At 55.8% G+C, this 12,290-nt stretch overlaps 1 protein-coding gene across 4 annotated transcripts in view; it reads left to right on the forward strand.

The window, feature by feature from the left end:
• The first annotated feature begins 2,862 nt into the window (after window positions 1–2,862).
• FOXO3 (forkhead box O3) overlaps window positions 2,863–12,290 on the forward strand; it is a 122,118-nt gene continuing 112,690 nt past the window's right edge. Inside the window, exons 1-2 of one of the 4 annotated variants that reach the window (XM_072738363.1) lie at window positions 2,863–2,996; window positions 4,155–4,936. In XM_072738363.1, the coding sequence (XP_072594464.1) occupies window positions 4,319–4,936 (618 nt within the window). In that variant the 5' untranslated portion in view covers window positions 2,863–2,996; window positions 4,155–4,318. Of the gene's footprint in view, window positions 2,997–3,861; window positions 3,988–4,154; window positions 4,937–5,181; window positions 5,310–5,660; window positions 5,819–12,290 lie in introns of those variants that run through there. The other 3 variants (XM_072738357.1, XM_072738378.1, XM_072738382.1) reach the window with 3 other exon arrangements.

The following is a 12,290-nucleotide window of genomic DNA, read 5'->3' on the forward strand; positions in this document are numbered from 1 at the left end:
TAATGATAAAGGATTGCTTAGATTCAGAGAGGACAATGCGTGCGCGTTGCTATTACAGGGTGTTGGAAGTATTAAGAAGGGGCACCTGAAAGTTCTCTGGATTTTATGCTGTATCACGGTGCAAAGCACCGGGTGATCTGGCCTCCGGGTTCCCCCCGCCAAGCTGAACACGACTCCCACTAATATGCCCGAAGGCAACCCCCCCCCATGTGCACTTTGAAGCTCCGATCCACCCTTCCCACGCCCCATGAGCAACTGCAGTTGAGTACTGTGGTCCTGTGTCACCGTCCACGTTGCCACGCTATAAACCAAATGCAAAGTCAGGGCTTCGCGGAAGGGCAGGCCCACCACGAGAGGAGCCGAGCGAGCAAGCACAGGAGCCACCCCAGGAAGCAGTCAGAGCCCCCCTTTCCCAGAGTTCCCTTCCAAAGACATGCCGGGGCAGCAAAAGCTTTGCACCTGGGAGAGCTGCAGGCCCACCCAAGTGCCGGGCGCGTAAGGGCTGGGGGACTTCGGAGCCAGGTAGCGAGGTCACAAACCACGCAAGGTGCCAGCAGTCCACCTCGCGGCCAGGGGGGCGTGTGCCAGGGAGGGAGTACGTGGCCGCGGGGCCCGGCCTGGCGCGGCCTCCGGGGTGGGGGTGGGGGTGGGGGGGAGAGGAGGCGGCGGCTTTGTTCCCGGAATGGGCACGGGGGAGCCGAGCCCGGCGCTCGGCGGCGGGAGCTCGTGTCCCGGCAGAGGCTCGGGCAGCGCGCGCAAACCCGCCCTCGGGCTCCGGGGCCGCGGCGGCCGCTCGGCGGGAAGCGCGCAGCGCCCGGAGAGGCCGAGGCCCGGGCCCGCCCGCCCCGCCGCGTCCCCCCGCCAGCGCGCGCCGCCCCGCCGCGCAACAAGCCATTTAAAAATAACACCCACGTGCGCTGGTAAACAAGCGCGCGCGGCCACCGCACCGCGCGCCCCGGGCGAGCCAGCCCGCGCGCGCCCGCGCTCCTCCCGCACGTGTCTGGCGGCTCCGCCCGCGCCGCTCCCGCGTGGCTCCCCGCCTCCCCCCTGCGCGGCCCTGCCGCCGCGGGGCCCTAGCGCCCGCCCCTCCGCCCGCGCGCCCCGCACGGCGCCCTCCAACTTTCCTCCCCCGGCACCGGCACCGGCACCGGCACCGCCACGTCGCGGCAGCGCCCGTCGCCCCAGGTCGGCTCCCCTCCCCCCGCCCGGCCCGGCCCTCCTGAGTCCCCCGCCCCCCACCCTCCCGCGGCGCGCCGAGGACTGGCTCCCGGCCCGCCCTCCCCCTCTCTCCTCCCTCCCCTCCTTTCTTCCTTAGAATTTTACTCGATTGTTTATTATTTGCTGGGGGGGCGGGGGCGGGGGGCGGAGAGGGGCGTCTGGGCCTGGAGACTGGTGGCCGCGGCCAGTCAGCGCGCGGCGTGGCTTGACGAGTAGGCGGCGCAGCGAATGGGGACGCGGCGCAGGGCTCCGCGGTCACGCGCGTGGGGCCACAATGACATCATCTGTTTGTACGCGTCGAACTAGCTTGGTGCAGGGGCGGGGCGGCGCGTCACTGGAGTGGCGGGCCCTGCGCAAAGCCCGGAGCCTGGAGTGCGCGGGGTGGGCGGACTCCTGAGCGCCCGGGGCTGGACCTTTTTGTGTATTGGGTTGTTGTGGAGCGAGCTCCAGACTCCGAGGTGTCGCCAGGGACTTAGAAGGATTTAAGGGGGGGGGGGTGGAGAGAAAGAAATAAAGAGGGAGGGGCGAGGGGAGGAAGATATTTATGGAGCAGAGCGAACAGACTTTCGGTGCGCGTGTCGCACGTAGCGCATTCTTGGTGCACAAACGAACAATTTATAGGCAGCGATGGTAGTAGGGTTAGGACTTGTGGAGATGCTTTTCCAAACCTAAAGAAGTATCTTCTCCAAAAACTCAAAAAAAAAAAAAAAAAAAAAAAAGCCCAATGAGCCGTTCTGGAGTCATTTGCAAAGTTAGGATCCAATTGTTTCCCATTCACAATTGCACGAAATCGGCTCTTCGGTTGAGGAGCGGGGAATAACGTGCGTTTCTCCTGAGTTAGTTACACTTCTCCCCCCCCACCCCCGCCCCCGCCCCCGCCCCCCGCATCTGCGATGAAATCCACGAAAAGTGAGACCCCGCCGCGTCTGGGAGGGCGCTGCGAGGGCAGGGGCTCGGCTGCGGGGCTCGGGTGCCCGATGGAGCCCCGGGGGCCCCGCCGCCCCCGCTCGGCACTGTGCTCGCCGTGTCCCGCTCCCCGCCATCTGCGGGCAGCCCCTCCCTCGGCGGTTGCGCGGTGTCCGATTCTAGCGGGGACCCCGGCAGCAGGGCGGCCGCAGAGCCGCGCGCACGGACGCGCCCGCCGGGGACCCCCCGGTGCCAGGCGCCCTGCCCCGGGGCTCCGTGGCCACGCGCCGGCGCCGGGCGGGCGTCCGGGGCTCCGCCGCCCCCTCCCTCTCCCGGGGCCCAGCGCCGCGCTTTGTTGTCGTCGAGGCTCCCGGGAGGGAGGAGGAGGAGGAGGAGGAGGAGCAGGAGCCCCGCGGCGGGGGCTGCGGGAGCCCGCCTGGTCCCGGCCCGCCGCGCGCTCCCCGACACCCACGCCCGCAGCCCCGCGGAGCCCGGCCGCGCAGGCGCGCGCGAGCTCCCGGCCACACACACACGCACACCCGCGCGCACCCAGCACACCCGGCCCGGCGCCCAGCCCTCCCCCTGGGCGGGGACCCGCCCGCCGTCAGCCTAGGTTGAGGCGCCCTGCGTGTGTCTATAACTTTGTGCTGCTGCCGCGGCCGCCCAGCTCGTGCAGGGGAGGAGGAGGAGGAGGAATGTGCCAGGCGGCGGCGCGCAGGCTGACAGGCGGGTCCTCGGGCGGGCTGCGGCGGCGGCGGCGGCGGCCGGAGCGCCTCTCGGTGGCCGGGGCTGCGCGCCCCCTCGTCGCCGCGCCCCGGGCCCGCGCGGAGCCGTGCGTCCTGCCCCCTCGTCCCTGAAGGGAAGCAACCGAGGTAGGCGCCGGAGCCGTGCAGCGGGGCGGTCGCCTTCCCGGTGACTCCGGATCTGCTTCCGAGCCGGGCCAGGCGCTTCCCTTTCCCTCCCCGTGACTCGCTGTGCGCGCCCCCTTCCCTCCCGCTAGTGTTTTTAAAGGACTTGAGTGAAGGGGGGAAAACTGTCAAGATGGCAGCAGCGGGAGCGAGGAGGTGATGAACGTGCGGGTCCGGGTTTTCTGGCAGCCCAGCCCGGGAGACTTGGCGCTTCCTGACCTGTTGGAAGATTTACGTCCCGACCCTGCCCGGGCAGGGGGGGGGGGGGGGTGGAGGGTCCAACGCCCGCCCGCAAACCGAAGCACACAAAACCCCAAAGTGGTCGTTCCCGCTGGGCTCGACCCTTTGCAAACACCCGCCGAGCCGCTGCGCCCCCGCCCCGCCCCGCCCCTACCCCCACCCCCGGTCCTCCCCTCCTCGCTTCCCGTCTGGTCTTTTTTTTTTTTTTTCTTTTCTTTTTTTTTTTTTTTTTCTGGAAGTGACAAGAGCCCGTCCGCGCCCGGACCCACGTTCGTCCTCCTGGCCCCGCGCCGCCCCCCGGGGCCCGGGCCCCCCGGCCCCCGGGCGCGGAGAGCGGAGTCCGCGGGGGGCGCGGGGGCGGCGGGCGCGGGGCGCGGGGCGCGGGGCGGAGCGGAAGGCGCCGCGGGAAGCGCCCGCGCGGGGCCCGAGCGAAACATAAACAAACGCACGCCCGCCCCGGCTCCGACCGCGGCTCCGCTGCGCCGGCCCCGGCCGCTGCCCGCTTTAAAGGCGCGGCCCGCGCCCCTCCCCCGCCCCGCCCCTCCCCCTCCCCGCCCCGCCACCTCGCCCGGGAGAGACCTGCCGAGCCGGCGGCCCCGGCGGCGGCGGGGGGAGGGGGCTGCCCCGCGCGAGCGCGTCCATTCGCTCCCGGCTCCCCGCGGCCTGGCAGGGGGCGGTGTCTGCTGCGCCAGGTTCGCGGGACGCACGTCTCCAGGTCTGCCTGTGCCCGGGAGGCGGCGGCGGCGGCGGCGGGCGCGGAGGGCCGAGGGGCCGAGGGGCCGAGGGGCCGAGGGGCCGAGGGGCCGAGGGGCCGAGGGGCCGAGGGCTGGGCTGGGCTGGGCTGCCGCCGGGTAACCAACTCTCTCCTCCGTGCTTCCCCAGGCGGCGGCAGGAGCGGCAGCGGCTCCCGGGAGCCCGAGCCTGCGCGGCGCCCCCGGGCCTCCCCCGCCGCACCCCGCCCCGGCGCGAGAGCGGAGCGCGAGAGCCCGAGAGCCCGAGAGCCCGAGCGCCCGAGAGCCCGAGCCGCGGGCGGGCGGGCGGGGAAGATGGCAGAGGCGCCGGCCTCCCCGGGCCCGCTGTCCCCGCTCGAAGTGGAGCTGGACCCCGAGTTCGAGCCCCAGAGCCGGCCGCGCTCCTGTACGTGGCCCCTGCAGAGGCCAGAGCTGCAGGGGAGCCCGGCCAAGCCCTCGGGGGAGGCGGCCGCCGACTCGATGATCCCCGAGGAGGACGACGACGACGACGACGAGGACGGCGGCGGGAGGGCCGGCTCGGCCATGGCGCTCGGCGGCGGCGGGGCCGGCGCGCTGGGCTCGGGGCTGCTCCTCGAGGACGCGGCCCGGCTGCGGGCGCCCGGGGGGCAGGACCCCGGGGCCGGGCCGGGCCCCGCGGCGGGCGCGCCGAGCGGGGGCACCCAGGCGCCGCCGCAGCCTCCGCAGGCGCTGGCCCCGCCGCAGCCGGGGGCGGCCGGGGGCTCGGGGCAGCCGAGGAAGTGCTCGTCGCGGCGGAACGCCTGGGGCAACCTGTCCTACGCCGACCTCATCACTCGCGCCATCGAGAGCTCGCCCGACAAACGGCTCACTCTGTCCCAGATCTACGAGTGGATGGTGCGCTGCGTGCCCTACTTCAAGGATAAGGGCGACAGCAACAGCTCGGCGGGGTGGAAGGTGCGTACCCACCTCGGGCGGGCGGCCGCACCCGCCGGGCCTCTGCGCAGGGCGGCGCGCGCCTGCATCCCGCGGAGCGCGCCCGCGGGCGCCGGGGAGGGGTTGGAGCGCGAGCCTCCGCCGTGAGGCTTCGGGGGAACCCGTGTGCCCCCCCTCCCCTCCCCTCCCCTCCCCGGAGGAGGGGAACCTGGGGTCGGCCGCGGGGGGTGGGGCGGGGAGAGGAGGCGCCCCCCCACCCCGGGGAGGCCTCGGGCATGGCCAGGTGAGGAGGAGGAGGAGGAGGAGGAGGAGGAGAGGGGGCGAGGGATGCCGGCGAGGGAAGGACCGGCGGACGGCAGAGCCTTGGCTGGATCCCCGGGACGGCACGGAGGAGGTAGGTCTGCGGCCAACTTCGAAGCAGGAATCACCGTCGTGGGGATGCGGGGAAGGCCCCGCGGGTGCAGCGAGAGGACGTGGGGGAGTGCTTGGGGCGCCTCCGGGGAAGGGGATGGATTTGTGCTTTGCAGGGCATGGTCGTCGTGGGTAGAGCTGCATGAGAAAGAAAAGCCCTTGCGTCGAAGTTTCTGGCTTGTGGGTGTTGGTTCCCGCAGGCGCAGCGATCCCATTAAAGAAAGCAGTGGTTGCAAACCTTTCCCCCCCCCCCCCCCCCCCCCCCCCCCCCCGGCTGCCTTTCTTTCTTTCTTTCTTTCCTTCGGTTGCCTGTGTGGACACCTTTACTCCTTAGAGATGTTTCTGCAGTAAACCTGCCCCCCCTCCCCGCCCCCCAACTTGGGATGTTTCGAGTCCCGGAGCGGGCCAGCCCGGCCACCTGAAGGAGGACTGGCCACACCTGCTGCTCCCGCCGAGGCCTGGACTCCCCGCGCGGTTTGAGGCCCGGTCCAGGTGTGGAGGGCTGAGGCCTGGAGCTTCACCTAGGCCTTTGGGAGGGAGGTGTGGTGGCGGGGCTGGGTCATAATGGCTTCTGCCTATAAGTGAGCCAGAAGAGAGGCTCTCTACTGTTCCTTTTCAGCCTCTCGGGGCACTGGACACGTGGTAGGGAGAGAGGTGTGGAAAGGCCTATGATGTAATGACTTCCTGCAGTTGGGCATCCAAACAGATTAACTCCTGTGCCCCTGCTGGGCTGCTGATACCCAGCTGCTTTGCTCTCCCTGGCACCTCATCCTCCTGGCCTCTTTCCCCAAGACGTGAATGTGTCAGTACCAGGCAGAAGGGTGCTTGCAGTTGGAGATATATGTGGCTTATCAGTTGCTTCTCTTTGCAAGTTAGCTTTTTTTTTTTTTTTTTAAATTAATGAGGTAGTTCCTTCCTCATTTTGTCCTTTCCTTACTGTCTTTGGGGAGCCCTGTATCTTCTTGGGTTCCAGTAGGTGTGTTCAGTAAGAATAATTTAATCTTGGTGGAGCACTGGAGAAGAACCTATATGTGAAAAAACTGAAGAATTTTGTGTATTGTCTTCATTTCCTTAGAAAAAAAAAACCCAAAAACAAAACCCTTACAAAGTATCTGTTTTGGTTTTATAAAATTTCGTATTGGCTAGTATTGGAGAGGACTTGCCGAGATACTTTAAAAGCAAAACTGTGCTTTAAAATTATTCCACATATCTGTCCCCTTTTCTTTAACAAATGCTGACATTATGAATCTTACATTTGCTCTAATTTTACAGCTTTGCAAAGGAATGCCAGTTGTGTGATATGAGGGCCATTTACAGAAAGCTTGAGAGTGAATAGCATTTCGAGGAAGTGCTACTGTGATATCTTTTAAAACAGAGTTTCAAAGTGAATAGCAAGGGTTAATCTCAGGGTACAGCATCAGAAAGGGGGGAGTTGCAGGATCTAAGAAAATGGATATAGGGGTTTGGAATATTTTTCAAATTTCTCAACTTGAAATTAGTCCTGTATATTTTGAGTTTGCTGCAGAGAACTGCTAGTTATAAAGTTAATGTTGGAGGGGTTTTCACTCTTCTCTGATTTTTAAGTGTATGCAAGTAGTTCATAATCTTGCAAATAACATCTGTTATTGTATTTAGAGTTAAATAACATTTTTTTTTTTTTTTAAGATCTAGGTGAGAAAGTAGTATTATCAAAAGTAGCCTTGAAACGTAACTCGGTTAATTATATTTTCATGTAGCTTGCAGGACTTCCAGTAGAGATTTTAGGCCTCATCATAAACTTCGTGGTTTTATGACCTTAACCTTTTTCTGTCTCATGGTTTCTTTTTCCTTCTCTGCTATCTCATTTCTCTCTTTCTGTCTCTCTCTTTTTTTTTTTTTGTTGAAATGTAGTCAACATAGGATGTTAAATTAGTTTCCATTTCATCTCTCTGTAAGACTTATGAAATATTGTAAATTCAAACTCAAGTTTTAATGTGTTTAATACAGGACATAAAGTAAAATATTCCTATATTTTATGTAATAAGATTTTACGTTAGTTCTGTTTCTGAGTATCACATGGCAACTAATCCTTGAAGACTATGGAGATATAATTTAGTTAAAGAGTTTTTGTAAGATGACCTTCATCAAAAGATGCACCCATGCAGGGACTTCCAAATCTTTGATGATGGAGAAAGCTCTTTGAAACTGGGGCTGGTTTCATATTCCGATTATGACTAATAGCCAACCTTTGTGTGTGTGTGTGTGTGTGTGTGTGTGTGTGCTTGTGGTTTAGTGGGGGTGGAAGAAGAGGGAAAAGGGAGAGGTCAGGAGCTAATTGTGACCCATTTCCAGGCGTCCAAGTTTCAGGAGTCGATTCCTATCATGATTAGTCATTTTGAGAACACGCATGTACATTTAAACCACACCGCTTTCATTCTGAGTTAGGCTTTAGGGTTTTAAACTTCTTAAAATGTCTAGAAGTCAGGTTGACTTCTCTTAGTCCTGTGTGCACATAGGCACAGAATGCAGGCTTACACCTTACTTCTTTTGTGGGTTTTTCGGCTATTGCATTATGAGATCCTGTCACCAGAATTATCACCCTAAGATTAGAGAATAAACGAATTACGAAAGAGGCCTTGGAGATCAGAATCAGGACTAGCAGTCTGCAGCCCTGGTTGCATATTAGAATCGCCTGGGAGCTTTTAAAAACTACCAGTACCCAGAGAATCGGTTTTAATTGGTTTGGTCTCCGGCTTAGCATTGGTGTTACTTTTGTGTTCTGTTTTGTTATTGTTTTTTAAGTTTCTCGGGTTATTCTAATGTACAGCCAGGATGAGGTTTGCTGAGATAGTTCAGCTTCCTTATTTTATAGGTGAAGAACATGATTCTTCAAGGTAAGGACTTTTCTAAGATCACACAGCTAGTTAGTGGAGAGGTAGTTAGTAGCTGCAGTTCTGCACACTATTTCTTTAAATCGACCTATTCTAAAGGTTTTTTTTTTTTTTTTCTTTTTACTAAGTAATAAGTAGTCTTACATAAGTAGATGATGTTTTCCTGAAAAACGTATTTGCCTCTCAATCTAAAAATGTCTTGGTTATTAGTTTAGCATCAGAAAGACATGAATACTGATGCAGGCTGAGTGAGTTGATCACGTTTGTACAGCCACCCCGCGTCTATCAGTATGGGTACTGAGGAACTATGAAGTGATAAAGGTGGCAAAAAGAGTTTGAACAAAAGGAGGAAGTTCTTGGTTAACTTAGGTTTGTCAGATGCATATTGTGCCAGAGAGAAAGGTGATGGCTATCTCACAGGTTCCCTTACCTCAGGCATTAAAGTAAGAAACGAACAGTCAGATGTGGTTAAGAGGGGAAAAGGTTACATTTCCTTTAATTCGGACTCAGCTTGCTTGGCGCTGCACCACCCATAATTAAACTGGTATGTTGTCTCGGGTCCTTCTGTCGTGGGACAGACCTCTAGGACTCCAGGGTTTTCGGTCTATTTATCCCTCTTCACCCACTCACACCCCACACACCTGCATCTCCCAGGGGGGTTAGAACATGGTTATATTAGGCAGTCATGAGTTTCTGTGCTCGTTCTCACAGTTTCACAAATGTAGGATCTTGTGTGTGTGTGTGTGTGTGTGTGTGTGTGACGACCTCTGCTGCTGCTGCTGCTGCTGTGGAGGTAAGTGTGTAAGAGAGTGTGTTGTGTTTCATGTGACAATGTGGGCTCTTACAGCTTCTTCCCAGGGTAAAAAGATGAGGGCCCACCTGCCACATAATGCCTGTTGATGTCCTCCCTGTTCTAGTTCTTTAGATTCCTGCATCCAGCTCCTTCCCAACATACTGTATTAAGAAAATGATGTTTTAACTGCTACTAAGTTGTGATAATTCCACGTTGGCTTGTAATTTTGGCCCCAGTCACCTTTTGGAGTAAGTCCCCAAAGGGCCAGTTACGGCCGTGTGTCAGGAATCTGTCTTCTGCTTGGCCCGTGTTGCCAAAATGCTGTTTTGTAATTTCCTTTGGCAGTACTGTCTTCGTCAGTGATTCTCGACGAATATACTTCCTCTTCCTACAGCAGCAGTACACTAGGGGGACTGTTTTTCCTCTTTTTCAAAGCTGTGTCATCGACCTACGAAGTGAAGAAATTAGCCCTTTTAAACTTTGATCTGTGAGCCCTATGTAGCAGAGACTCTTTAGAAAAGAAGCTAAGTGTTTGTTTTGATATGTTTATCTCCGTCTTAGAAAATGAAATGAAACTATGCAGACTTATTTTTAGGAGATTTTAGGAGGGTTCTATTTTAAGAGAATGACACCATAGAAGAACATCTTGTAGTTAAACTTTTAATACGTGTGATTCTTACTTAAAACCTGCAAGATATTTTTATTTGGGAAATTAATGAAGAGTCCTTGTCCCACTGAAAAGTCATTTATTTGGTCTGGAAAAAGTTTAGCAAACACTGTCCGTCCAAAGATCTTCATAAAAATGCAAAGGTAAGACTGCTTACCAGGTTAGATTCCCAGGGCTAAAGAGAATATGGAATTTGTTTTTGTATCTTACCCATCTTGCCTGTAGGGAACAGCCTTGATCCTATTCTTGATTCCTCATTTTTCTCCTGATCTTTCTCTGTATCACAAATTAAAGGGTCCTGAAGTAGCACTTTGGCTTTTTGTTGCTATAGGAGGAGCCTGGAATGACATATATAGGTGAATTTTATGTGTGTGTGTGTGTGTGTATATGTATATATACATATATGTGCATAAATTATTTAGCTGGATACAGTAAGTGACTATGGATTAGGAAGAGAAAAAAAGTTTTTACATATTTTCATCACATGCCATTTTATTCATTCAGCAAATATTTATTAAAGGTTTACCGTTCACCGGGCATTCAGCTTGGCCTCAGGGATATAGTAGTAGCACAAGGCAGATAAGGTTCCAGTCCACAGGATTCAGGTTCTATTGGAGGAAGACAGAAAATAAATATGCAAATCTGTGTTCTGTGAATTTGTCGTTGTTGTTCGTTCTCTTTGCCTTTTTTCATATCTGTACTTCTGCTTTCCTCGACACTTCAGGTCTCTGCAGAAGTTACTGACAAAAGGCAAAGTTGGTGAACTCTGGCTTGGAGCTGCTTTTTAATTCTCTGCAGATCATTTGCAGCTTGCTTTAGAGATGCAAGACAGCTATAGCATGGCTCTTGTAGTTTGGGTCTGTTTGGGAGAAGCTGGGGCATTTCCAGGGCCACCTGGAATAGAGCACACCTGTGGTCCTAGCCTGATCTGGGGTCTCCAGTTCTGTCTTGTGGGGCCTGGTATAGGACTGGCCTCCCTCTGGAGTGGAGGTGGAGCCTTGATACAGCTGACTCATCCACATTGCTTCTTGCCTCAAATTTAGAACTAAAAGAGGTTTTAAAGATCATCCAAATACTTCATTTTACAGGTTGGGAAGCAGGACAAGAGCAGGACAAGCAGGACCTACTGGCTCAGGAACCTACAGCTAGCAGAGATGGAGCTAAGAATGTGTCCACAGGAGCCCTAGGCACCACCGTTCCGTAGTGCCTGCTGTTAACCATTGTGGTTTCACAGCTGTTCATGTCAGTGCCTCCGTTTCTGCAAACTCTTACTTCATTTGCTCGCCTCTGCCTCCCCTCCTCCCTCCTTTGGGCTGGCTCATGCTAGATGAGCTGCATTGCTCTTTTAGCGTTCTCCATCATTGTTCTCAGCTAACCTTGCTGAAATAGCCATCTGCTTTAAGCCCACCCCACCATACCGTGCCCACTCCTGCCTCCCACCTATTCTTTTGTCATTTTTCTATGACTCCTGTATATTCCCCAGGACAGGGTAAGAGCCTTCAAAGTACAGACATGCCTACCAGACAAAAACCTGTCTGATACTTGGAGCTGCTCGTTGAATCATTATGTCCTTGTTCTGTGACTCTGACACTGAAAGGAGATGATGTGATCAGGACTGAGGTGATGACATGTGTAGAGCCTTTTGGCTACTTAGAGCTATGAAATCTTGGACCTCCTCACATTAATGTTGATAGGATACAGTATAATTATGAAAGGATACTCTGCTATTCAAGGTATTTCTTGCAGTGTCTTGTTTTCGAGTGTGAGAAGTCCCTGCGAACTTCATTAGTGCCAGTCACTACCCATCACAGAAACTGAGGGAAACCTTGATCTAGGAATGACTTAGAGAAAGTTGAAATCATGTCTGTTTTCTGTGTGTGTACCCTACAGATGCTGCATCAATATGCACTGTCTGGAAAGTCACCATAGGATTGTTCAGCCTAAAATTCACTTACCTACCTCTTACAGGAGCTGTTATGTAAAACTAAGTTATCCATAATGTTCTGCATTTGGAGGCAGAAGTCCCAGAGGTACTTGAAGTTTTATATCCATGGATTGGAAAAAGAAAGTCACATATGAAGGAGGAAGAGACAGCAAGCACTCTGAGATGGATCTTTTCAGGGTCAGTCTAGCTCTTCTGAGTTTAGAGTTTTTGAAATAGGTAGGTAGGCTATGATTGTGATAGAAGACCCCAATTCTGGGGATCCCTGGGTGGCTCAGTGGTTTAGCGCTTGCCTTCAGCCCAGGGCGTGATCCTGGAGTCCCGGGATCGAGTCCTGCATCTGGCTCCCTGCATGGAGCCTGCTTCTCCCTCTGCCTGTGTCTCTGCACCCCCCCGCCCCCATTAATAAATAAATAAAATCTTAAAGAGAAGACCCCAATTCTGATGGCATCATTACACTGACAGACTCAGTATCTTTAACCATTTTATTCTTAACCAGAAAACCTTTATTTCTTAGTATCACAAATTCCCCAATTGGAAGAAGTCCAGTAGCAGAATACTGTGATGGATCATTCCTTGATAAAACACAGGTGTATGATTGGTGCATGTTTCCAGCTGAGCTTTTCTAGAGTGTGTCTTTCCTTCCTACTCAGGCTTTTTCTTTTGAGATTTTAATCTTGGGAATTTTTCTT

Source organism: Vulpes vulpes, chromosome 1 (assembly GCF_048418805.1).
Source record: "Vulpes vulpes isolate BD-2025 chromosome 1, VulVul3, whole genome shotgun sequence".
Taxonomy (NCBI): Eukaryota; Metazoa; Chordata; class Mammalia; order Carnivora; family Canidae; genus Vulpes; species Vulpes vulpes.